Here is a 27,816-nt window from a genome sequence, read left to right on the forward strand (position 1 = left end):
CAGGAGTTTTCTTTCCAGAATTCTGGCACATTTGCTGAAGCTCAAAATCACGCTTTTTTTGTTCTTTTTATTCTTTTTTTACTTTCTTATCATAATTTACATAGTGTGAAGTGAGTGAGAAGGGCTACTGGTAGGATTTGGTTGCATAATTTTACACCTGGTTTGCATTAATATAAATGAAGTTAAACTTAGTGGATAATCAGTTCTGATTGTAAACATCCCCTAATGCTTTTTAATGTTGTCATTGGACCATTTTTGAAAGGATGCCACTGCCTGGCTAGATCTAAACCCAAAGATTTTGTGAGACTTGGCTTATGTGGATTTATAACATGGCACTCAAAGCGAGGAAATGTTTTCTAATAGCACAGAATTGAAAACATGATCTCAGATATGAAAACTCAGCTTTCTGGAACATATCATCACTTGGAGTAGTATATGTGTCTCCATGAATATTTTTTTGGTTAACTAAATAACCACATTTAAAGTCTAATCTTCCTTTTTCTAGAAAGACCTTTGTGAAGATTGATTAGTTGGTGACTGTTGTCTATTAGGTTATGGATAGCTATGCAGCCATAACTATAAATACTTCTACATAATGTCTTTTTATTTCACTAAGGAAAAAGCTGGCCCAAGAGCTCACTTTTCTTGTTTGATGTTTCTAGAACACTTCCCATTCCACCCTAAGTACACTAAGAAAAGTTTGTGTAGAAACTATTTCAGTCTCTGTTGAGAGATGCAGCTACCACAAACTGCATTTAGCAGCATAAAAGCTGACCACACTGCCCAACACTTCAGTACAGGAAATGAAAATAAATGCCATGTTAATGTCAAGCTGGATGTGTTAGCTGGGAAGTCTGGCTCTTCCCTTTTAGAGATGTGGAACAAAAATACCCCAGTATATAAACCTTAAGCATCACTAGACTTCTATTTATACCTCTATAATTAGAACTCAAATTCATTGTCCCATCCTAGCTGTTGGCAGAGGAGAGAACTGAACTGGGGAGAACCAGGCTAGAACAACAGTTCTGTCCAGGGAACATGGAGTGACTGGGAATCTGTGAAAAGTATAAAATGTAACTTTGGTACTGGTGAATTTCTACAGTACACTGCAGTGGGTTTAATGCCAGTACAGTATGTGTCTGTATGACCCCTTTTAAAAGAGACTGGGATTTTTGCCGTTTCCATCAGTGGGAATGGAATACAGTTTTAATTTATTGTGGCCTTAACACACCTGATTTTGTGGTGGTGTGATCCTGGAACAAAGCAGAGAGAAAGAGGAATGTAAATCTATAGGAGATAGATTTGATCTTGGTGGAGAGATAACTAGCTATGGGTGTTGTTTGTAGTAGTTAGCCACATGTTATGCTTTGTGTGATGTACTGTCTCTGTCTCTTGAGCTGAGGTCACTTGAGGACAGACTGGAATTTTTTTACTTTAAGTGGTAGTGCAATCAGGCTCACTGCATTTACTGAATGAACTATCATCCAGTGTGCCTACATTAAAAACTGTTTTGCAGGGTTAAGATCAATTACTTGTTTTTGCTTTGGATGCTTCGCATTCTTGCTCATGGTTGGGTTGGTGTTATGTGAGAAGGGAGGGTTGTGGGTTCATACTCATATACTCATGTAGCTGCAGACATACTTTACCCAAAAAGTAAAACAGACCAAAACCTCAGATCAAAAGATGGAGACATTTTTTAAACCTCTAACAAAAGTAATAAATGGAAATAAGAATTAACTTTGTCAATTTTCACCCCTCCCTCAATAAATCACTACAATCTTGGCTTTTATCTTAGATGGATAACACAATAGGCACTAGAGCACACCAACATTACGCAAATACTTCATGTGCTATCAATTATTTTGGTAGGAGTCATCATCTGAATTGTGAAATGCTTTGACCTTTTTTTTTAAATGAATAGTGTAGGAAGAGGAGAGTGTTAGTTAGGCTGACACATTGTTTCTCTTGTACTTGTGTGGGTATATTTCAAAGTGCTCAGAAGAACGCAGCAGTGAATAGGGTCCCTGCCTCCATATCCAGCCCCTCCTGACCTGTGGAGCCAGAGATGACCCTGGTACATGAGAAGGGGATAGGAGTGAAGTGAGCAATAAAATTTAGTGTGCTGCTAAAAAGCATTTGGATGTTATGAAATCAAGAGAATACATTCAATGGGGATGCAGCTGTGCAACCCTGACAGTTGATGACTTGCAGTCTTCAGCTAGTAGGAAGGTGGATGCCCCTGATGGAGTTAGGACACAGAGCAGGCCCATGTGCCTGGAGTGTGTTCTCATGGAAAGGATTCTCCTAACAGACTTCTTCTAAAATGAAAAGATGGCCAAAATGAATATACACCTGTAGGGTGTGATGAAATAACAACAATGAGTTTCATTAGAAATTTTCAGAGATATTCTGGATTTCAGATTTGATGTACCTACTGATTAAAGTGATTAACTTTGAATACTCATCTTTGCCAAGGCTGACATTCTCCTCTCCATTATAGTTAACACTGCTAGCCATGTACATTTTTTTCCTTTATTTTTCTGAAAACCATCTCATTTTTAGGCATTAGCACAGATTGATTCCATCAACATTCCCCCCAATTATTATGAGCTTCAGAACATGTTTTGCCCAGAAAGCAGTAAGTCCTGTACTGTTCTCTCAGTTGGCTATGCTTGATTTCTTCTTAGGTTGTTTTCCATAAATGGGTGTCAATGCTTTAATCCAGCTGGGTAGGTGAAAGCTGAATTAAATTGGGTATTTTCTAGTCTGAATCTTCCATATCTCAGTATTGATTTCACAGCAGGCAGTCATGCACTGCACCCAGCTGGGCACATGGCATCAGACCTTGAGGTGCCAGCAGCCACCTGCAAACAGGGAGCTGAAACCAAACACCTTGAACAAACAGCACCCTAGGCAAACCATCTTATTTTATTATCAACTTCAGAGTTTATTAATTTATCAAACCAGGTCAAAGTGATACAACAAGTACATAAATAAGTACTGTAACAGACATACATCTCATGAAGAGAATGCAAAACATGACACTGTGTATTTTGTTGTCTTTAGTGACCAGAAACCGGAAAAACGCAACACTGCATTTTACTAAATGATGCTTATGATTGTTTTTTGCTTTTCTTAAGAAGTGTTTATTATAAAATAAATACACAATCTGGATTCCACCAGTCCTGTCACAAATCCAAAAAAGCAGGTTGCCATCCTTATAAAAAAATTACAAACACTGTACACTTTCCACTTAGTCTTTTGCCACCAGCTACTGCTACAAACAGACAATGCCTGTTAGGTGAGAAATCAACTGTTGGTCTTCTCACCAGAACACTACAATTCCTCAGAACCTCTTCCTAAAGATTTATAATAAAATTTTACAGTCCTGCAGCACATTTCAACCCAGTAGTTGCCATGTGCAATGAGTGCTTCTCATGCCAAACTGCTTCTTCTACAGTTACACTGCAGCTCTGGTGCAGTGAGGTCTTAGGGCCTTTATTTAGATATGCTACACCCCTTTCCAACACCAGAACAGGATTTATGGAAGTATCAGTCCCCTGGAAAGGTGGCAGGACAGTTCACTTAGTTCTCCTTTTCATGAACAGTGATAGAGGATTTCTCTTAGCCAGGTGTTCCTGCATTTCAACTTGCTGCACTTTCAAATGGCCTGTATGCCCAAATCTCATCTGCTCTCTATCCAGCCCTAGGGGCAGCAGGGTGGTCCTGACATCACCTTGGATGTTTTCTCCTAATTCCCTTCAGCATTTCCTTCACCTTCATGTCTGTTCTCCTCACTTGCTCCTCTTTGTTGAGAAGCTCTGCATCCCACTCACACACACAGCATGGCCAGGCCCTGGGTGCCATGGAGAAGCCTGGTCCTGAGGCCTGCACTGCTGATGGAGGCTGCCAGGGTCTGCTGCCTCAGCCAAGGATCCCCTCACCATGGTGAAGCTCTGCCTGAATGGGCTTTTGGCATTCAGCACCAACCTCTCCCACAATTTCATCCCTTTAGGAATGTGGACACCCTTGAGTGCTGTCACTGGCAGAATGACAAACCTCAAAATCCTTCCTGTCACTGTTGATTTCACTCCCTGTAAAGCTCCAGCCCCTGGCTCAGGCCATTTCCATAAAGCTTTGTTTCCTAGCTTGTGTTTGAACAGCACTATTCCTGTGCTTGTGGAGTAGAAAATGGGAGCAAAAGCAGGCAGAGTCACTTGCATCTTGGGATTTAATCCAATATTGCAGCCACAGGGCAGTGCAGGATATTGGTGAAAATAGTTTTCAAATTATTATAATTACTCTGCAGATGAAAGTCATTCTCTTAAACACACTGTAGATATGCTATACTAAATTTAACAGAATCTCTCAGATTTGAGAAGATAACAGTTGTCACAACAAGCAGCTGCTTGTTGTGCTCTACAAGACTATAGCTGTTTTTGTTTGTCATGGGAGAGAACTATTCTTGACACATGAGAATTGAGACGTCACCCTCAGAAAAATGAAGATTATGTTTGCAACAATTCAGAACAAATAAATTAAGTTCTGTCACAACTTTTAAGGCATTATTAATCATGCGTTTTAATGGTTTAGGTGTTTTGAAAATACTGCAAGTACTTCACCACCTTCTGCCACATCTCTTTAGAAGGTGGTTTACCAGCCAAGAGCATGTATAAATAGGGCCCAGAAGAATGAAGTTATTAGGGTTATTATAGGGAGCTAACACTATTAGAGAAGTGGGTGGAAGAAACAGTGAAAACCACTTGAAAGCCAACATTTACTCCAATTGCTACAAAAATATATTGATTGCCACTAACACCTGCTGTTCAGTTTATGGACTTTGTTTGCTCAACTACAAGACATCATTCCAAAGGCAGGCTGCTAAGGAGTCTGTTAGTTTAAATCTGGTTTTTATGTCTCCAACGTGAACATTGTACCACTCCTATTTTTCCTCCACTACTACAAGAAATCCATGAGTCATTTCAACACCAGAAATGGTATAAATTCAGAAGAATTATACCCTATCAGGACAGGATATGGTATATCAGGACAGGATATAATGCTCTCCATAGCTCCTGCACATTTATTAGGCATCCTTCTTTTCATTAGTTTGAATAACTTGCCAAATAATAATAGTAAAAATGTTCTGGTTTCTCTTTTTAACTTGTAAAGAAATGCAACTCTAGGAAAGCACAGTCTTTCTTTATCCTTCCCCCACCAGTAACACAGAGCCTTCTAGTCTTTTGGAGGAGATATTTGAACAGTTGACACAGACCACTACACATAAAGCAGCAAATTTGCTGTGCATGATGTGAATAATTACTGCATTATAGTTTTAGGGTTTAGGGCAACTGCTGACTTAAGCAAAATAAGCCTGCAGTCCAGCTGCAGATCCAAGTTTTCAGAAGTTTTCTTGTGTTTTTCCCTCCAGTGCTGTCTCCTTTAACAGTGACCCTTTTCAGACTTTTCAAGGTACAAAACCTTTACCAAATCCTCGAGCTCAGTCCTGCACACTCTGCTTTCACACATTTGACTGATCTGAGCTTCTCCCTCGCTAAATATTTTCCATTGGCCTGAAAACAAAAACACAAAGGAGACAGATATTGACTTAAAAAAGGGCACAGGGACTTAGAAGACATTTACAAGCACTCTGCAAACCAACTGATTCACAATGGTCAAAGAGGGAATGTCCAATCCTCCCATGGAAAATATTCGAAGCATCTTACAACCATGTAACATATTCCATGCAAAATAACTTTGTTAAAAAAAACAAATATGGATCAGAATATTACTATTTTCTTTAATTAAGTAGTCCTGTAAGTTGGCTCTATTTATTCAACCATTTCATGACACTAGATACCCTGGTAAACCAAAGTATTTAAAAGCTGGGAAGCAACACAGCTAAATGTTTCATGTGCTGTGAACTCCTCCTACCTGTGCCTAATACAAAGTGTGATGGAAAATAGTATTTCTACACATTAATGATAGTGGTAACAGAAATGCATGCTGTCCTGGTAACTAGAATACTACTGGCTACTAGAATACCTTGCAGATAACAATGACAAGCTTATGGAAGGCTGACAGCAAAAAATAGGGAATTTTTTATATGAAAGCATATCTGTATCTCAAGAGGTCTGTAACAATTAAGAATATATTATTTCTGGGGAAAAGACTTTTTAACTAGGGAAAAAGTTATAGAAAAAAATTTCAAGTTGTAATATGAAAGAACTAGGAATTAAAAATATCTACATCCTATTTCAGTTAGCAAATTAGCTGAATTACTAATTGTTAACTACTGTCACAATCTCAAACTGGATGAAATAAAAAAACCAAATTGAATCAAGAGTGGTAAAGTAGTACATGTCCTTTCACAAAACATATTTTAATAATGAAGATGTTAAGAGCATAGGAAAGTAATCTTTCAAACATAACATAAGTGCATGTAGAATCCCTTTAAAAATATCTGATTTTTTTCCCTTCTAAATTACTTTCTAAAACACTGGGGTAACTTGACATGTTACATAAATAAATCCAAATTCTGCAGCTGTGCTGACATTAGTCATATTTCAGACTTACTCTAGCATGGGCAGAAAAGCTCCTATATTGTACTTTATCAAAACGCAAGAGACTAAGACAGCAAGTACATGAACTACTGTTATATGTATCTATATTTTAAATTGCTGTACTTCGATTACTTAAATCTCAATTATCAAATGCTGTGATCATATACTAGAGGAAAATTCAGTACATCCCTTTGACTGGGATGAGTAACAGAGAATGTTTTTCATGGCTATGATTATATGGAGAGTAGAAACCTCAGTAGGTCAGAATTTTACTTACTAAGGGTTGTCCTTGTTATCAACTTGAAGTAAGGAAGTCCTTCAAATTCTCTCTTGGACAATTTTTCAACATAGAAGTGATGCAGAATTCCTTCAGCAAAGAAATGAGAAGTGCATGTTACTGGAATGTGCCCATTGTTCTAAACCTGGAGTGCTGTCCTGCCTTTTTATAAAATTTTCAGTCTATTATTTTTTAAATTCTGTTTCTCCATCCCTCTGTTTTTTTGCTATTCCCCTGTAAAACTATTCTCCTGTGAAACTGGGATTGCAGTGAGTTTGTGAGGGGTGTGAGAATTAGCCAATTCTTTTCCAAAACATCGAATCCTTCCTAATTATGAGTAAATGCATGATTACAACAGAAGCCAAAAGTCCCGGTGTCTTGGAGAAAAACAGCATAATTCTGCAGTCAGATACCATTTTGAGCCAGCAGGCAACATGACTGTCAAATCATTATTAGGCTTTGTGGCTTTTTAACACACAAGGTAGTTGTGAAGCACCCAGTGTTTTGTGATTTCTTTTCTGCTCCCACTTTGGCCTTGGTTTTTTCCTTTAAAGCATCTAGAGATGCATCATTTCCATGCAAAAGGGTGCACTGTGTGAGGGTTCCCCATGAGGATCATATGCTTTTTGCTTCAAGTAGATAGGGATGATTTTTATGAAGCTGGAGATAATTTTTATTACACTGAAAGTTCATGATTTGCAGTAGTGCTTGGGCTTCTGAATCTTCTCTATTTTGTTCTAATTTTACCAGTTAGTCTAGTAAAAGATATTGTTTCCATCCTTAACACATTTTTGGCCATATTCTATATGCACCATCATGGGTGTATCATCACATGGCAGACAGGGCAGACCAATTTCAATGAAAAGCTTTTTCGTCCATCCTAAGTAAGAGCCTCCAGGTACTTGTTTCAAACCCCACTACCCATTTATCTGCAATAAAATACACAAAGTAATACTGAAAACCTGTTTGTCATTGTGCTTTTGCTCCCAATGAAGGGTAGGAGTTAGCAGAACTACAGCTTTGTGTGTTTCTAATCAGTTTTGTACAGAAATATTTGAGTATGTTGGAAGTTGTGTAATAGTGATATCCTAAAGAGCCAAAAGAACAGCAAAATGCTTAAAATCTGTAAACTATCCTGGGATTTTAATGGAAGATGATACACTGTTTAAAAAAAGAACTTTCTCAACTCACCTTTTTTAATTGTCCACACATGTATTTCTATTTGAGGTGGCTTTTCAATCTCTATTGCAATTTTCCTGATGGTTTCTCCTTCCTCTGTGAAAATGGATTCATAGACAGGGAATGTCTCTTTCCCACAGAAGTAATCTTTGTTGTCAAAGGTTTGGCTTGGCACATCTTCTGTTTAAAAAACAAAAAGGACAGAGCACATACTACAGCTATAATCAAGTCCTCCAGAATTTACTTGGCATCAATAGCCATGGATGGTTAGTTTGAAAGTAGAATGTTCATTTGTATGGCCACACAAATCCATCTCCAGCTGTTAACACAGACACTTAACAGTGTTGTGCCACGTTCTGGTAGCCTGTCCATGGTGGTTAGACAGTATTTATACTTGTAATCCAGTTTCCTAAGGGAATGAGCTGTGTACAACAATGTGGTCTGAGAGACTCCTCGCAAGTCTTGAACCTGTTGTCTACTTTTCAAGCATATTTTGAAATTATGTTAGAAATCTCAGGGTAGTAAAAGAACTAAATGAAAATTCGTGGTTGGTTAGAATGAAGAGACCCAAATTAATGTTTTGCTGAGGAAAAGAATCTATGAGGTTTGCATTTTGCTTGGCAGCAGCCATGTGGCCAGTGCAAGCCTGAGCCAGCCACAGCACACATTATCCCTTGCCCACCTGGTAAAGTTGTAGAGACTGAGTAGAAATTGTAATTATTCTGTTTGCAATTGAAAGTTGGGCAGGAATATAAGAGAGATGATGCAACTTAGAGGCTCAGACCACTTTTTGTGGAAACACTTAACAATTAATACATCTCCATAGGTACAAGACAGACTGTAGGAAAAGGTTCAGGTTTCTTAAAAATGGGTACATAGGATCTCAAAAAACAAGGCAGTAACCTCCTTTTTGCCATGAATTTTTCTATTGAAGCCTGCTATCCAGGCTTTGTTGGCTGTTCTTCCAATGAAATCTGTGGATCTCTGCTTCACAAGTATCCAAAAGACCCAGATACACACCTCCTGGCTGCCTACTGCCACTGCATCGTGGTTTTTTCCCAGTAAGCAAGACTATCAGGAGAAGATGGGAAGTGTGCATTCTACAAATGTTTCTACAGTGGCTGAGCAGCTCATTCCCTCAGAGCATTCTTGCCCAGTGCATCACCAAACAAACACAGAAATGGGTACATAAGGGAACTGTTTAAAGGCACATAAGGAAGCTGGACAGTCCTTTACCATTTCTATTACATGAAACATGGCTTTTCATTTGGCAAAACCATCAGCAGAATCCTTTTAGGAGATTTTTCACTAGCTGTAAGCATTTATTTTAGTAATGTCTACATAAGTTTTATCATTAGTGCAGCATAGACACAATACTAAAGCTGTGATAAGTTAGTATTTATTTTAAGGATTAAGTTATGTAACTGACACCAGAGTTATGAATCCTTCTGGTACATTTTAAAAAGCAGAAATGATGTTATCTCCATGTGGATTTTAGAAGCTGGAAAATATTTGAAGGTTCTGTTGGCACTGTAGTGGGGGAAGGATGGGAGTCTTTTGGCAGTAATGAACTTTCTGTATACATTTCTGTAATACTCTCTTTGGAAATGAGCATCAGGAAGTTGTGTTAACAGCAGAGAGAAAGGCAGTGACTGCTAAGGACATGTGCCAGCAGCATGTCCCCTGTGTGAGGAGCAGCAGCAAGAGGAGAGGTGGCCAGGCAGCTCTGCCTGTCTCACACTGAGGCCCCTGCACACACACTGGAACATGGCACAGCTGCTGCTGCTGTTCACATCAGAGCTTGTGGTCAGGAGGCTTGAGCCAAGCCCTTTAACATGCACAGCAAAAAGGTGGTCTGTGATCAACTTTGTTTTACCTGGACAGACTTTACAGCATTTTCCTTCTACTTTCTGAGGGTATTTGCAGGGATATTGTTCTGGACAGTGAATTTTCTTACATTCTTGTTTGGTGATGTTGCAGGTGCACAACACACACTCTACAACTCCAAAGGCCCGGAGATTGGGATGCCAAGATTCACCATGTGAGTATGTTTTGCCATTTGAAACACAAACTACAGAAGAAAAGAGAAAGAAAAAGTTCAAGTGGAAAAGGTACGTTCACTTGCTACCTGTCTATAAATATTCATTTAATTCATGCTCATTGTTTAAAGTAGTCTTTCTATACATCATCTGTTAGCATCTCAGGTCTATTTCTCTGCTTTTTAATTTTAACTTGTAGTTCCTTTATTTAAAATGAGTCTGAGCCCATGGTCACCCTCTTCTGAGCAGTTTTTCCTTGATGCCAACTCTGCTGAAGTCCATTAAGTTTTGAGGAAAACAGTGAAAGTCAAGTGTCTGACTAGCTCCCTCCACCCCAGTTCATGCATTTCAGTTATGCATTAACCAGCTTAGAAAACTCACTTCTTCCCCTTATATTCTCAGTACACACACAGGACACAGCCTGCTACAGTGGCTTTGGCTGCATTTGAATTGAATTTGGAGACAACAGGTTCATGTCATTTGAGTCATCTGCACAGCTCCAGCCATTTGCTGAACACAGCCTTTGCAGTGAGAGCAATGCTATCAGCTGGCTGGATTAGTGATACCTGGGCCTTTTATTGCTTGTACATGAGAATTCTGCTATGTAGCACACAGGAAAAAAAAACACAGAATACTTGCAAAATGAAGTTTAATTCCTTTGTGGAAATATGTATGTCAATAGGTATATGAATTCATTTGGCTTTTGGAATCACAAGAAAACTTGAAAAGATTCATTAGGGACTGAAATTTCATTCCAAAAGCTTCTAAGAACTTCAGAATATTTATTCATCAGAGCCCCTGGGATTCAGAGAAATACAGCTGACACAAAGAGAGTGGAAAAATCCATGCTGGTAGAAGCCACTTTGGGTCACCCAGCAGTTGATGGGAATTAAATCACTTTACACCATGTTTCCATTTGTCCTATAAATCCTACTTCTTTCTTTTTAAATATTTTATAAACACAAAGAAAAATGCAAACTAATCCTAACAAGGTGAAAGAAAGGGCACTGCCTGATTTCTAAAAGCAACAAAAGTGAGCTGGGATATGTTGTAAATATTTCCAATTCTTCTAATATGCCATCATTTTTATTAATGTTTTTTATTTGTAAAATATGTTCCTATTTTGCCCGTAACTTTCAAAAGCAATTTAAATTTTATCTGTAATCTGAAATTTATATCTAACTGGTAACAGATGTAACCAACTGGTTTATATATTTTAGTGAGTTACTGAGATTTATGGGGAGTGTTTTTGCAATGTCTTTCATGAGCTTATGCTATCATTTTGTTGGTAATTTGCTACTTTTTAACTATTTTTTTAAGACATGGGATTTTTTTAGAGATAGGAAACAGTTTTGTTTCTCAAATAAAAGTGAAGTTTTATCTGTAAACTAAGAACATGGGAGAAAGAACTAAAAATGAAAAAACTGGTAAGTACTCAGCTGCTCAGCAGGCTTCTTATATGCTTAAATAGCATACTATTGCTAATTTGTGTGCTTCCATGGACTTCTTTTCCCCCAGCCAGAGTTCTCCAGATCCTTTATGGACATAAATACTTCTGAGCTGTCCCTGACAGATGAAGGGATAATACATGACATTGTATGGATACATACTCTGTCTTTTAAGGGGTTTTTGACACAGAACAATTAAATATATACTCTAAGGCAGGAGATGAAGATTCTAGTAGAAGCCAAATACTGGCAAATAACTTCTAGTTCTCCTGTTTTTAGTGCTCTTCATGCTCAGAATGAGAAATCTGTATCCTCACAACCACACATTATTTGCATGTCAGAAGAGCTGTGAGTTTGTTCTTGAACTTGTTGAAATGTGTCTCAAGGGACATGTGCATTAATTACTAAAACACTTGTTAATTGCACAGGAACAAAAGAAAACACATGGTCAGCATTCCTGTTTCCATCATGGGGATCTCTCAGACACTCTCCAGGCAGTGAGTGTCTGAAGTTAGACTGCATGCAGAAATATGCTGCTCGTCTGTATGTCCTTTATTTGCTGAAACAAGTCAGTTAGAAACTGCTTTGATGATGTCTTCATGTGCAAATTACATGTCAAAGACATTGCACTGTGTGGAGATTCCTGCTCCTAGATTCACCATAAAACACTGGCATGATCTGAATGCTTTTTCATGCTTGTTCAGGTGGATAATAAAGATCCTATAGCCAACATTCCTTCTGTTAGTTAATACCTTAAAAGATTAGTTGGCCCTAATACAAGGGATTTTAACTCTTTGTGGTAGTTTCTAACTATGCTGACTGGTATTTATGGATAGATGCTCTTCTGAGCATGTGTTTTTACAGCTATTTCTTTTATAGCTTCCTAGGCCTGTTCCTGCAGACCTCTGTTCACAGAGGTACACCCCCTGTGGGAACTGAGCATTCCAACCTTTTTACTGTACAAAACCTGCTGTCCCACTTACTGGTGAACTGGTATTTTCCCTTTATTTTTGTCTTTCCTCTAGTGCATGAGGAGCATGAATTGAATATGGTTTGCCACACGGGCTTAGAATTCTGCTGTCCCCAAAATGTAGCATGTCCTATATTCTATTAGAAGGAGGCACTAAAAGATTCTTTACAGTGACAATCATTACATTGGTTAAATTTGCCTCTCTACAGCTTGGGCATCCAGTACAGGCTAATTGCCTAGTCTGCCTCTTGTGTTGGTCACAGGGGAGGGAGATATCCCTTGTATCCCACTGTCTCAGGAAACTTGTTTAAGGTGGGGGAAGACATGAGACTGTCTTTCGTGAGAATAATTTGCTAAGTCTTGGAGGCCTGATACTGTGGCAAAGCTTTATGGTCTGAGATTTGCAGGGCAGTTGAAATATAAGCTGTTTGCAGCTGTAAAAGTTACAAAATAGGGGAGAGTGTAAAGAAAATAGTCACAAACAATTTCTTCCAGGACAAGTCACTGTGTGAACAAGTTAGTGAATCTAAAGGCATTGTGGTGTCCTTTGTGACACAAAGCACTGACTTCCCTGGCAGCCAGCACATGAGCTCTCAGAATTGTGGTGCACAATCCCACAAAGTAGCTCAGAGAGCAACACTACTTTTGCAGAGCGAAATGCAATGTTGTACATATAGGCAGACCTGATCTCAGTCAAGAAGGAATTTCATATCCTCCATAGCATATTGCTTTTTCCTCCCTGATTTGCATCAGATTTCTCAATATCAGTGCAAATTTTCAAGATCCTGCTGTATATTTTGAGAGGTCTTTTTGAGCTCTAGGCGGCTGATCCTGACCCAGAGCAGAAGTGCCTGTCCTTACCTCGGCCGTGCCGGTGCTTGTTGTTGATGACGATCTGGACGATGGTTCCCGAGGCCTGCTGGGGGTCGGGCAGGACCCCGCGGTTGCTCCTGGCACTGGGGAATCGGGGCACGTTCACTGCCTGCCTGCCTGAGCTGCCTGCCAGCTCGTAATGGGAGCGGGGGTAGGAGTGCCTCTGGGGACAGAGAGAGAGAGAGGAGAGTCAATGTCTCATTGCAAGGGGCAGGAGTAGGGAACGAGTACTGCTGGATAAAAGTAGGTGTAGTAGTGCATAGCATGTTTTCTAAAAACACTGCTTCTTTTCAGAGAATCATTTTCCTAAATGCCCATGAGCCTGAAGGTTTCATATTACAGCCCTTATTTTATAGACATGATTCTTCCCACTCACCCAAAGTTCATGTATTTAAGTAGTACACCTAATGCTTAAAAGCCCTACAGATTCTCTCCAAATGTTATAAAAATCATCTCTTGAGCAGTAAGTTGTTAATGGATAATTTTATCACCAAAGACAGTAAAGCCCTATAGTAAATATATGTGTGTATGTGAACTGGAAGCAAGTATTTGCAATTATTATTTAAAAGCAATTCTTGCAGAGCAAACCAATGCTGTCAATTTTAATTCTTTTAGAGCATATCCAGAAAAAAACAAATCCAGAGACTTCAGGAGCTCTTGCTCTAATTCAGCATTATTCATGAATTCAGGTTGAGTGAAAGAAACTTGTTTTGGGCTAGATTCACAGAGCCCAGAATGAAGCAGTAGATATTCAGACCCTTTATCATCCTTTTCTGTTTTTTCCCCAATGTACTGCCATGCCCAGCACAGCAAGAAAGTCTGTCTTTAAACTGTAGGTCCCACTTACAGCTTCCCTGTTGGCTGGCTGCCGGAATATGTCTCCATCAGAATGTTCCCATGATAATTCTCCATCTCCTGTACATGAAGCAGAACAGTATTAGAGGAGTAACTGTGCAACACCTTGGGAGATACAGAGGGGAAAAGTCTCACCTGGCTTTACAGCTGTATTAGGTTCTAGTGAGTAGCAAGGAATGAATATGAAAATCAGCATATTTTGATAGTAATATACTTGGCCGTGCAGGGTGCAGAAACTGACTCACAGTTTCCTCCCCGTGAGCTGTGCTGGATCTTTGCAAATATTTTGTTTAGGTTTGCATGTCATAGAAAACAGAGCAGCAAGATAAAAGAGCTTCTGCCATATTGAAAAGGACAAGGTAGATTATGAGATAAATGATCATTTTACCATTTTTAAATAAGAGCAGTAGACAGGAGACTACATTTAAAAAGCCCTGGATCACTGCAGACATTGGGTCGCCTCTAGTGCGTAATCTCAGCCCTGCTATGGAAATGCTAATGAACTGGTTTCTCATTAGTGACTGTGAATGATGTGACTGATTTCTCCAGTGTAAGGCTGGTTTACTGCACAGCTATGTTTGATACTTTCAAAGTCAAATCGATTTTTGTAACTGGAAGAGGCTGGTTTCAGATACAGCTCAAATAACTACCTGGTAACTGACATCAGACAATTAACAAGGATTTTCTTTAATTAACTGTCAGTGTATTACAATTAAAACAGTATATCACTGTATTTCTTCCTGGGAACAGAACTATCACTTTGCTTGTTTGAGATTAGGTGGCTTCACAAGCAGCTTGTCTGGCAAAAAGTTTCAAGATTTGTAAAGTTGCTGTGGAATAACATGGCAAAGAATGAGGAACAATCTCTGTGCAAGGCGAACTGCAGAGAGATCCTCATCCTTGTTCTGAGGTGATGTGTTAATACAGCACAGAGCACTGCCCTCCTGAGAGGTCAGCTCAGCTCCTCCATGGTGCCACACATAAGTTAATTACCACTGCATGGTCCCCAGAGGAAGCAGCTTTGTCACCCTGCTGCACTGACAGGACTACAGAGCTTCTGTGCAAGACTCATTCCTTCAAAATGCATACAGCTCTCTCTGCATCCTGCTGCTTTATTAGCACTGATGCACTCTCAAGTACCTTCCTGCTGGCTCAGCCCTCCACTGCTCAGAGCTTTTGGTTCAGTTTGTGCACTCAGCCAACTCCTCAGGTCAGGTGCTGTGGGACTATGCTGGTTTGTGTTTCACAGCTCTTGCACCATAGGGAAAGGTATACAACTAACTAGATAATACTCCTTATTTTTACCATGCAATAGCACTGAGTTCAAACAAGCAGAATATCAAAAGAATGAAGCAGCACAAAGGTGCAAACAGGGGAAATTTTCAAAGCATCCTGGCATCATTGATATTTTGAGTGGCACTTCTGAAAAGCACAGGTACCTGTAAGTGCTTATCTGCAGCTTTGAGAACAGGCCATAGATGCTTAGATACCCTGAAAGTGGTGGTTCAAGTGCCATAATACTAATAGTGAGATAAAATACATTTAGAAATTCTGACATTTTGGGCTTTTAGACAGACAGTTAGGTTTAGACATTCAGAGAGGCTGGGAAGGCCCCTAGAATCAAGTGTCCACAAGATCTAAATTGCAATTGCTAGTAAAATACTGAAGTCACCTGAGTATTGTCTGACACCTAATTTAAATTCAAATAATTGCCCTTGCCTCTGAATTTAAATTCTCGTGTCTTGCACAACTTGAGTAGGTCTGCTAACTTGTCAAATAGAATCTCATCTTTTTATTACAAAGCTTCTCTAGCCAAAGTAATGGCAGCTACTTCAATACATCATTTGAAGCCTTGATTTGCCTCATTAGGGGGATGCAACTTTATCATGAGAGCATTCTCACCTTCTTTCAATTTTGGAAAACAAAGTTAGCAATGTTACCTTGCTGGCACTCACAGAGTAATTTCCCAAAATGCATTGGATTGTAATTAAATGGGAAACTTGGAGAAAGTGTCCTGATTGACAGTGCTGGTGCACAGACAAGGCTCTGAAAGGGGAAGAGTAAGTTCAGAGCCTGTCCTTCTGTGACTGGGCTTGAACGTACCTCTGCAAACTGGACAGCAGGACTCTGGAACAGAAACTGGGAAAGAGCAAGTTAACTTGGGACATGTCTTCAATCCACAGTACACGTTTCCTTCCTGCCAGTAAAATACAAAAGGGAATTTAGAAGGAGTTGTTGATTGTCTGGTACTGTATATTGTTTTTTTTTATGGACATGCTTAAATCTGTGTTTACATAAATGACACTCTATGCAAAAAGCAGAATATTAGATTAGAACAGTCTGTTCAGTACTTGGCCTATGCAATTATTAGTTCATGAAGAATATGATTATGATTTTATGAGAGGAAATAGAGAGCTGCCAGTAGTTGATACTGAAGAGCTGGTTGGATTGAGAGGGATGTTTTGGTTCAGACATGCTCTGAAGAGTCACTGGGTGACTGCTCAAATATACTGGATTTGCATTGTGACATCTCAGGAATGGCTCTGTGGCCCAGTGCCAGCTCAGTGCTGTCCCCTCCCAGCCTTGGGGCTCTTTACTTATCAGCTCAGTCTAAATGAAATCAGTCATTGGTTTAGTGCTATATTTTCCAGTTAGGTTGAAGGGAAATATTCTATATATGCTAAGCAGCAGTATTTTACCTGCTGCCTGTGCACTGTGAGCTCAGGTCACAGCAGATGCAGAGTATGCACTAGGCACTGTGTTTAAGAGGTCATCTAGCATTTATTTACCAGGTACTGCACACTCTCACCAGCTCTGAGCACTCTCATGAGTTCATCATTAATTCTCAATTCCCGGTCTTTGCTATGCATTGCTTATATTTCAGTGTCATATCTTCTAGAAGGGAGAACTGGAGCATAGACAGAGCAGGGATCTGTCAAATCATGTTACTTACTGAGCAGCTGCACTGGGCACACTGGTTTGCTTGCCTGTTTTGGAAAAGGCCCTCAGCCACAAACATTTCTCCATGGTGGTAGGTGGTGCCATTGTATTCACAGGATTTCCCGGTGATTTTGCTGCTTACTGAGAAAAGGGAGTCTTCTGGAAGCAAGGGGAAAGGAACATTTCATGCAAATGTTCTTGAAAATTCACAGTGTCATAAATACAGGGGAGGAAAAACTTCCCTTCTCCCTAATCTCTCTTTATTGTGGAAGGACAAGTTTTGTGATACTGCCAAGTACAAGTGATATGCTACTACCTTGCTGAACTCTGGTAAATGACACTTTGAGGTGACTGTCCCAGTTAATCCTAGGATGCTGACAACCAACTGCAAGGCCAGCACTAATGGCCCTGTCTCAGGTGTGCCACAGGGCATGGATCATTCCTTGCCATCTACAGGCACAAACCTTTAGGTAGAGGAGCAGCAGTAATGATGATGGGACTGCCAAGAGAGAGCCATGTACTATTTATTCCTAGTGGCTTTCACAATTCATTGCTGCTGCTGTTTTCAAAACGGGCAAAACTTGTCAAAGCAGATGCCAAAAGTTAACCAAAAGTTGATTTTTCTCTGACATGCACTAATGCACTCTCATTTTAATGTCAGATGTACAGATGAGGGAACTTTGCAGAATTCGATGCGTATGACAAAGTGCACAATATGGCAGCATCAATTCAACTCTGAAACCTCCTGCTTCAACTCAGGATCATATTGAGTTCTGCACCACATGGGTTAAATGTTTTTCTAAGACATAAAGCTATCCATACCTTATGCTAAAACATCCCCTAGATTGTTTAGCTCTTAGCAGTTGATAAACTGTGCAAAGGGAGTACACTTTAACCATGAAATGTAAGTTACTTGATACTGCTTGGGCAGTGAACCTGGCACTACATATTTATATTCACATGAATTTAGCATCTCAGCATGGGAAAAGACATTTCAAACAAGGGCTCTGTGGAAGTAACAGTGGAGTGTTTGTTCTCTGGAGCCCAAATCACAGCAGATTTCTAGGAATGCAGCTGAAATTTCAATCAGTGGGTTTGGGCTTTCATGTAAAAGAAACCTGAATATTCAGGTTTTCCTACAGTCCCTTTCATTACCTATCAGATAAACCTGGAGATATTTTTCTGTGAAACCATGACACCACAGAACGTACATTTTTCTGCTGTGAGCTCAAGTGAAAAGGCAGTTTTCTGCTGGTATGCACTGCCATTAAACACATTTAGTTTTCCATAAAAGCATATATTAATAACATTGGTCCATCAAATATTTACACTTTAAGTGGGTAATGTGAAATCTGTCTGTGGAACATACATGTACTACAGTATTTGAGAGTGTATGGGGTCAGCAAAGTCCATTCTGTAGGAGACTGGCAGAAGTCAGCTAGTCAGGGTTCCTTGCCTGACATTTCACTGCCTGACACATTTGGTATTTGCACTTCCACAGCTGAAACACTGGATTCATCATTATTTCAAAGCAATCAAGAGTGTCAAATGACACCTTTCCAAAATCTTACAAAGAGTACAAAGTCCTGACAACATCTGTGTTTGGCACAGAAATGCATTGCTTTTGGCACTTAATGGTTTGCTAGTAATGCACAGTCTGGAATGGCAAGATGTATGCTCTAATTAAGAAATCCTTCAAAAGTCATCAGGAAAAAAATCAATTGACAAATTCAGCTACTATTTATGCCCAAATATTGGAAAATATGGATTAAAAGGCACTTTTTAGGACTGGGATGCCTCCCAAAACTTAAATCTCTTTCTTGGGTTTTCTGAGAGTCATCTCATGGAAAGCAGGAGGAAAGACTGACAAACCTTTAGTTATCCCCTTGCCCCTTGAGCAACTGGAAGAGCAGAAGACTGGAAAGAAATTAAAATGGGAGGAGAAATGAAAGGATAACACAGATGGTCCTTGACTGGAGACAAGGCCCTGATCACAGAGCCTCTGCAGGACATTGCTGTGCCCATGTGGGATGCCTGTCCAAAAGCAGTGTGTGTTCTGCTTGTGGGCTGACATTTGCTAAGACCAACACCTGAATGACTCACCATGACTTTTCAGAGTGTTGGATGAAGGGAGTAAATTTTACTGCAGATTTATCTTGGTATATGCCACATCACTCAGTTCTGCAGGAAATCATCAAATGTCCTTTAACTGTGGCTTCTATATAAGGAAGGAGGATGGTGAAAGTTTTATTGCTTGGAAAATGGTGGCAGAGAGAGCTGCACTAGGTAGTTGTTTTCATCTGTATTTCTTTTAATTGATCACAGAGGTAGGCCTGTGACAGCTAAATCATTACATGCAGCCCAAAACACATCTACATCTACCTGTCTGGAATTTGGGATGAATTTCTATGGCTATTTTAAACCAGAGAATCACAGGATCATTAAGGTTGGAAAGGACCATTAAGATTATCAAGTCCAACTTTCAACTTAGTACCACCACCATTATCACCAAACCATGTCCTCAAATGCCATAGCCACATGTTTTTTGAACACTTCCAAGGATGAGGATGCCACCACTTCCCTAGGCAGTCTGTTCCAGTGCTTGACAACCCTGTCTGTCAAAACATTCTAAACATACCTAATGTAAACTTGCCCTGATGCAACTTGAGGCTATTTCATCTCATCCTGTCACTTGTTACCTGGGAGATGAGACTGACACCCACCTCACTACAACCTCCTTTCAGGGAATTGAAGTCATATTTGATTAAATAATTGTGAGAGAAGTCAGTTTCCATTCAGGACATAAGACTGTGATTTAAGTCCTATGCACAGGCCTGTCCATGTGGTCATCTTTTAGCACAATAAGTGACTGGACATATTTCATTATTGCACAGAGTGAGGTCTTAAAAAGTCTTCAGATCAAGACCACATTACTTGTTATTGCAAAAAATATATATACAGTCATATACTGGAGATGGCATATTGAAGAGCACAACTGATCCTCTCCAAACACAGCATTTGCCTGGAGCTGCAAGGAAGATTTGTTTATTTTTTTGTGTCCAAATATAATTTCTGTCTGGTGCAGTTTCTCTCTCTGTCTAACTTTGCTGGTGTGTGACTGATTTTCTTAACTCAGACTTGGTTTCTTTTCTAATGCTTTTTAAATCACGGCTAATTAGAGGAGTTCAGACTCCCCCATGATATCATATTCTCCTGTAGAATGTGAAATTAGAGTCATTGTGGATTGTTTTAATAAGTGCCAGGTTTGAGCTTTGAAAAATTTGGTCATTAATACTGATATCAGCATACCTTATTCTGTGCCTTAGAAAAGACAGGTTAGAATCAGATTAATTAACTGCAAATATGCTGCATTACTCAAAGCTCTATTTGTAAACCTTGCTTGCTAATCAGGACTGTTCCCAAAGCTTTATCTGGCATTTTAATGGTGCTGACTAACATTGCTTTAATTAGCTGCCTCTGTAAAGTACCAGGCAAACCATCTGTGTGAATCCTTTTAATTAACTGGGTTCCATCTAAGGGTTTTTCCTGGCGTTCTTAGCATGTCAGTGGAAGCAACACACAATGTATAGGGTAAAGATGTTATAGCATCATTGTAAAGGAAATATCTCTGTTTCTGTGGTTGGCATTTATTCTGTAAGGGCTCAGAGTTCTGTATAGAAGTTGAGAGGCCATGCTTATATTTCCCTACAATTTTAGTGTGATCAAGATAAGACCATGAGTCTGCAATATGGACAGCAGTGATTTATCACCATCATTAGCATGAGGTAATGGCAGGAGCCAAGATGTACAACCCAGGCTTCACATGACCTGATACAGATTTCAATTTATGCTGTAAGTAACTTTAGAGGTTAAATCTGGCTGAAGAAATCCTTCAGATTTTACAAACAGACAACAGAATACAACTGTATCAAAAATTGATTATATTCAAAACAATTCTTTTTTAAAAAGCAACTGGAGAATACCGTGGCTATGCCTGAATCCTTATATCCAAACATTCCTCTTTTCCAAACATGGGGTTCTGTCCAGCTTGTCTGCCTGGCCTGTTTTTCACTGATGCCCCATACACACAGGGTAAATTCCAGGCTTGATGAAGGCAATAGAAAGGTTTCCTTCAGGATTCAGCCAACATATGTGCTTGAATGCTGACTGTTGATCAACACAAACAGGATTTGTATCAACTCAGACCTGATGTAAAACTTGATGTGAAAGTCAACTATGAACTAGAAGTGCATACAGGTATAGTTCACAGATTTCATGAACTGTGGTTATTTGACAGAGCATGCTAAGAAACACTATGGCAAAAATTTTGCCATGAAGGGATGCTACCTCAGTGTGAACTGCAGCACCAGTGCTTTCCTGATAGTCTGACAAAACAGTGTTAGATATGAATTTCATAAACCACAGAAATTTTATGGAAATTTTCTGGTTCAATGGAATCTGCTCCAATCACATATTTTTTCATGGAAGCCTGTCTGGGTTCCTGATGCTCTGCCCATACTTGAGGTGTCAAAGGGCTAAGGTTTGAGGGAAGAGTCAAAAATGTACACATACCCGACTTTCCAGTCTTCTGGGAAAAACAGATTGTGTATCACATGGCTCACAGTCAGTTTTGGAAACACCATCTTTCAGCTTTTTATGTTTACAATTCTACTCCTTCCTGGATTGTTATAAAAACTTGGTCCTGAGATGCTTTACCCTTACTTGGACATAAAGCAGAAGAGCATCAGTTATTTGCTACTAATCCCTTGAATAGCTTAGGCAAATTCCATGGGCAGTTCCTGATGTTTAAAACATTGGTAATTTCTGCAAAAGTATTTATGTGCAAAGTAAAAAGCAGTAACCAGTTATGAGCAATCTAACCTTTTGGGAAATGGGAGATGACTTATTTGAGGAATGGCTTTAGGATCCAGGCCTTACTACAATCAATTAAGTGCTGAACTTGGATCCTTCTGGATAAAGACAAGAGTTACAGGTAAAATTACTAATGAACAATTTAGGACACTCCCTAACAAACTGGGAAAACCACCTTAGAATCAGTACAGTCATGGCATGGTAATCAGTAAAGTGTTTATGATGTGACATCTGAAAGACAAAAAAATCAGCTGCTTTTGGGCACTCCTTGCCATTGGGGACAAGGAGACATCTTGGCTTTGTGACAGTCACTGTGCTTGGCTGTACTGACCTGCAGGTTGAAGTGAGTGTCCTCCTGAAATGGAGACTGCACTCATTGGCCAATGAAGGCACAAGCAAAGCTCATGCCAGTCCTAACCCTCAGCAGGGTCTGCTGGGACCCTGCTCAGCATCTCAGCAAGGGTCTGTGGGGTTTTATTGCATTCTATTAGGTGCTTTCTCCTATATTCTGTCCATTTGTGTTAGTACTTAACACTCTCACTATTGCTTATTTTAGTATCAGAACATCTGGCAAAGAACATTTTTTAAAAATCCTACAGACTCTTGGCTTGCTGACTTAGAAACTATTTTTAAACTGCAACATTCAGAATCACCTAGTGTAATTTAATGAAAAAGATATGCTTTTAGTGTCCAGCAGAAAGGCTGAGTGCCCAGCCTGGCTGGCTTGGGTTTTACAGTTTGTCTATTTTATTAACCACCCTTATAAAAACAATCTAGTGCTAAACAATATGAAATTAATCACAAGGTCTAATGCCTTAAGAAACTTACCATACTGGGAACTGTTTTGCAGATAGTCTGTTGGGTTTTTTTAAAGCAGACAGATGATAGATTATGAATTTGAATACAGAGAGGATTTTATGAAACATGTTTTCTGAATCAACACAGAGCATAAGCATGTACAGACCAAGAGACTGAGGATTGTTTTGGAACCATATTCAGTAGAGAAGCAATTGGATTCTGCTGTAACTCTGGGACAACTGTTTGCACTGACATCGCTTCTGCACATTTCCTAGTATTCCCAGGGAGTTCTGCTACTTAATGTACACAATTGCAAGTGTCAGTTTAGTTTCAACAGGGACTCTAGAGCTCTCTGGGCTGTATCCTGGTGCAGGAAACTGTCCTTGGACACCAGCTGACCAGTGATCTCACATGCTGCTTTCTGTACCCCTCAAGTTGTAACAGCATCATGCAAGGCTGCATTACTTTCCTTGTAACTTAAAATTTGCCTAAGAATTATAGGTTACCCATTCAGAAGCCACACATAAAGAACAATTACAAAATAAAACACAATTCTTGGAAATGTGCAGACCACAAGCATTTCTAAAGCCAGAGAGGAACAGACTTGAGTATCAAAGTACTTCTTCCTATTTTGCATATTGAAAATTCTGTGAAACCTGAATCAGCTCAGGCACACACACTGCCAAACACAAGTGGGCAGTACTTTCATTACCTGACATGTGCTTTTGGAAAACTCTTGGCTCAGGTAGGAGTTGCACATACCCCTAGGTCTCTTTGTTAAAAAATTATAGTTAATTTTCCTCTTTCATGGAGTCCAGGTCTCTTCCCTAGAAAAAAAACTATTCTATAGGGTAATGTACACATAGAAAGATATAGGGATGATTTTTGTGTACTAAGTCTCTTAGTGGTTTTCATAGCAGCATTAAAGGCTCACAAAATAGGCTTCATGTTCCACTGCAAAAGGTTAATTCTAGGAGGCCCAAAATACTGAAGTAGTCTGGAATAACAGTAATGAGTTAACTTATTCATGTGCAGAATTTGAATGGCAAATGGATTCAAACTGAAGGAGAGTTGGTTTAGATTAGATATTAGGAAGAAATTAATTCCTGTGGGGATGATAAAGCCCTGGCACAGGTTGCCCAGAGAAGCTGTGGCTGCCCCATCCCTGGGACTGTTCAAGGTCAGGCTGGACAGATCTTTGTGCAGCCTGGTCTAGTGGAAGGTGTTCCTGCCCATGGCAGGGGTTGGAAGACCTTTAAGGTTCCTTCTAACCCAAACCATTCTATGATTCTATGAATTTACTTTTCTAGTTACTTTTGACTGCACAGACAGTTGAAACATGCTTGGATCCTCTGCCACCCTGACGTACAAGAGGAAAACACAGAGTAAATGGAAGGACTTCAAAATTCACTTTGTGAGAGGATCAGGGCTAAACTCCTCTCCCCAGCTTTTAAAATGCTGTGCGCCTCTTCTGGTTGCTGGAACTCTGACAGCTAAATAAGTATGTAAAGATGCGAACAGTTGTTGAGCTGCTGAGATTAACAATGTCTGAATTAGCCTTCTTCCACCTAAGGAATCAGAACTCTGAAAAAGTGGTAATGAGTCCTTTGACTTCTTCAGCCAAAGCTCTTCCCTGTCTAAGTGTTAGTAACATTCCAAGTAAAAGATAAAGAAGCCTGCCTCCAGGCAAAAATCCTCTATGTTAGGCCGTTCCCTCTCCTCCACACAAGACAACAGAATATGGTTATTGTATATAAGGAACAGCTATTCAGTATGAGACATATTTGGAATGGAGGAGTAAATATGTGTTTATAATCTGATCCTTAAAAATTCAAAACAGAGCAGCCTAAGACTTAAAAGAGGTGAGGGAAGCATCCTGCAGAGATTATGCAGCTTGCTAGGAGAATGACAGTGAGATTTTCATCATAGTTATGTTGAATAAATCTGGAAAAACTCTGTTGATTGAACTAACCTTGATGCTATGTGTGCAAACCAAACTGTATTTTTAAAATATTCTTTAAAAAAAGATCCTTATGTGTATATGGAAAAAAGATCACATAAATTATATTCTTCTGTGTTTATGCAGTGCATTTCATGCAGAAATAGTATTACTTTATATAACACAGAGCACTTGCCTATTTTCCTGCAGTTCCAGTGAAAGTAAGGTACAGTAAGAACAGTAGGTTTGCTTTGTACTCAGAGATCCAATTAATGTTTGTCTGCTGTACCCATTTGTACCAGAAAGGCCAGTGCAAAGAAGCAGATAACTGGGAGCATGGATTTCCTCATTCTGCCACTGTGGTTCACATCCCCAAAATGACCTTCAGTGCAGGAAATGTTCCATGACCATATTTTGGCCACTTGGGTATGAGGTGCTGTGTTGGGGCTACTTGGTGAGAGGGGCCAAATGCAGAAGTGCTAAAGAACATAGAGTAGATAGGGAATCTCTGTCTTACAGGCAGTGAGGGACATTGTGGAACACAAGTTTCATGGTGACCTGGGGTAAAATATGCTCCATTTTTTCCAGAAGTTTTCCTCTCTACCAAACTTTCCTCAGTATCTGTAAAAACTTCTTGCATCCCTTTGCCTTGGAAAGGCAGGAAACCTGTCAGCACCTTTAACTCAGTTCTGTACTCCAGCTTGCCTCTAGTGCAGCTTCAGGGCTGGATGTCTAAACTGAGCCCAGAGAGCAGCAGCACATGGGGGAATAAACTGCTACTGCAAATTGACTGTTTCAAGGTCAAAACCACCAACTGCTGAAAGGAGACTTTTTTACAGTGGTAAAGAAGTTTTTACCACTGTCACATCAAGTAGGGTAAAACACAAATATTCTAGAGCTACTTCATCACCAGAACTAAGTCCTGATTGATCATCTCATGAAAATACAGGAACCTCAGGCAGAGAAAACCTGTTACACTGTTTCAGTGCAGGGTTAGCTTCTAGGGGTCAGCTAGGATTATTTTAAGCAATCTTTGTGGCTGGAGGTGCTTGGGGAATTGTAGCACAGCCTATGAGACCAAATGGATTTCTTTCCTACTAAAAATTCTTTTGCCTAATTTCTTCCCTCTGCTTTTGTTTCCACTCTAAACGAATGTGTCACCTCAAGGTCTGATCTGAAGTCCATTGAACTAAATAGATTTGGAACCTGGCCCAAACACCTACTCTGTGTGGCACAGCAAAAAGGCAGTTTCCCCTTTCATCTTCTGCCTCATATTTCTACCATATTCCTTAGGATTTCTAGAGAGAAGGACCATATCATCATCAGTAACTGCATCTATTCTCAGAGAAGACCGAGTCCAAACACAAAGTTAATAGAAATCTGTCTATTGACTACACTGGAAAGTGGATCAAGCCTCAGTCCATGTGCATTTAGCCTTTTCTCTCAGTCATTCATCACAATCCAAATTATTACAAATCTGTTTTGTAAATTTGTAATATTACAAATTAAAGTGATGAGTTCAGGTTCCTTTAAAAAACAGTCAAAGCTGTGCAATGATGTTGTCTTTTAAGTACTGGTGGAGGCAGACAATAAATGTGGATGGAAAAGTTGTTCACTATCCAAAAACTGCAAACACCAGCTCTAAATAAAATCCATATGTGCCTCTTGGAGGTGCAGGTGTCAACGATATTAAGCCACAAAGTGCTTTACATTAAAATAACTTTAAGGACCAGGTTAAGCTCTAAAAACTCCAGGGTAATTTGGAGTTAATCACCACAGCTAGTCTTTAATATGGTCAGACTGTAGAAAGTGTATGAAATTCGTTGCTTGAAGGAGCTAGTAGCGCCTTATCTAGACACTATGAACTTCCATCCAGATTCAAGGCAAAAATGTAGTTTCAGTTTAAACATTCAAAAGGCTGTTGCTTGCGTTTTAGCTTTCTGGGGCTATAGTCAAGCTCTTCACATCATTTTAATATATTTTCTGCAGATTAATTTCCTGTGTTTTCTTTTATAGTTGCATTAAAAATTGCCTATCAATTGCCCAGAAACTCTGAAGGGCTCATAAAACACTTTCTAGGTTGCTCTAGTTTAATTCCTGCTCTCAAGTTAAAATATTATATGAATACACCAATCTGTCTACCACTGAGGAAACAAATTAAATGAAGCTTTGGTGCATTCTGAATCCTCTCTGAAGTCTCTTTGAAGGTCTTGGAAGTTATCTTGGAAAAATTCTGAGCAGCTTATCCTATCCTATCATGTCAGTCCAAAGAATTGAAGTTCTGTCATCCATGTGGGAAGATACGTATTTTTTCACATACGTTTTGGATGCTGATATAAAGATAGATTTTTTTTAAAAAATTATGGTCAAAAAAGCAGAATGGAAATGAGCAATAACCTCAATCTGGCTGTGACGGCAAACATTCCTTGAGGAAGGTAGTGACAAAAGCAAATCACAAACCAAATAAAATTATCTAAGCACATATCAATAAGAAAAAGACATCTCCCTGGAATGCCTATAGCATTATATTTCTAAAACAAATTTACTTCCAAATAAAAGTTAATTTTAACTGTCTGACAACTACCCAGTGTTAGGACTCGCTGCTATGAGAAGGGTAGGTGGTAGCAAGCAGAGTTGCATAGAGGATGGAAGAGCTGGGCACAGTATCCCTTCCTCCATCCCAAAAATGTTCATGAATGGAAGGGTAAGAAGGTTAGAACTGAGAGCCTGAGAGCTCTGGTGTGTGAGGTGGGGAGAACCCAAAGCTTCTTCACCAAATGGTTTAATGTGTGTGCATTCCACAATGGAAAAATCACTCCACCAGAGCATTCCAACAGAAAGGGTTGAAGATTTTGGTTTAATTCAGTGCAAGATGTGCTGCACTACACACATGTTCTGTATTGACTTACAAAATGTCTGTCAGGTCAACATGCCCTGCACCTTGCAATGCTGAGTCTGTCTATACTGCAGAGTGTAGGCTGTCACCTGGACCAGCTCAGGCACTGCTGAAGGTAGCACTGAGCTCATGGCAGGCACATTTTTCCTGCTTCTTCAGCAAGTTTT

At 39.6% G+C, this 27,816-nt stretch overlaps 1 protein-coding gene across 2 annotated transcripts in view; it reads right to left on the bottom strand.

The window, feature by feature from the left end:
- Nucleotides 1-2,950: 2,950 nt before the first annotated feature.
- The window catches only part of CHRDL1 (chordin like 1), a 37,903-nt gene continuing 13,037 nt past the window's right edge, over nt 2,951-27,816 (bottom strand). Inside the window, exons 5-12 of one of the 2 annotated variants that reach the window (XM_059482739.1) lie at nt 17,158-17,303; nt 16,308-16,401; nt 14,197-14,264; nt 13,338-13,512; nt 9,896-10,090; nt 8,032-8,199; nt 6,841-6,930; nt 2,951-5,573 (exon numbers count right to left, since the gene is read on the bottom strand). In XM_059482739.1, the coding sequence (XP_059338722.1) occupies nt 5,443-5,573; nt 6,841-6,930; nt 8,032-8,199; nt 9,896-10,090; nt 13,338-13,512; nt 14,197-14,264; nt 16,308-16,401; nt 17,158-17,303 (1,067 nt within the window). In that variant the 3' untranslated portion in view covers nt 2,951-5,442. The remainder of the gene's footprint in view (nt 5,574-6,840; nt 6,931-8,031; nt 8,200-9,895; nt 10,091-13,337; nt 13,513-14,196; nt 14,265-16,307; nt 16,402-17,157; nt 17,304-27,816) is intronic. The other variant, XM_059482738.1, reaches the window with a different exon arrangement.

This window comes from Ammospiza nelsoni, chromosome 15, assembly GCF_027579445.1.
Source record: "Ammospiza nelsoni isolate bAmmNel1 chromosome 15, bAmmNel1.pri, whole genome shotgun sequence".
Lineage (NCBI taxonomy): Eukaryota > Metazoa > Chordata > Aves > Passeriformes > Passerellidae > Ammospiza > Ammospiza nelsoni.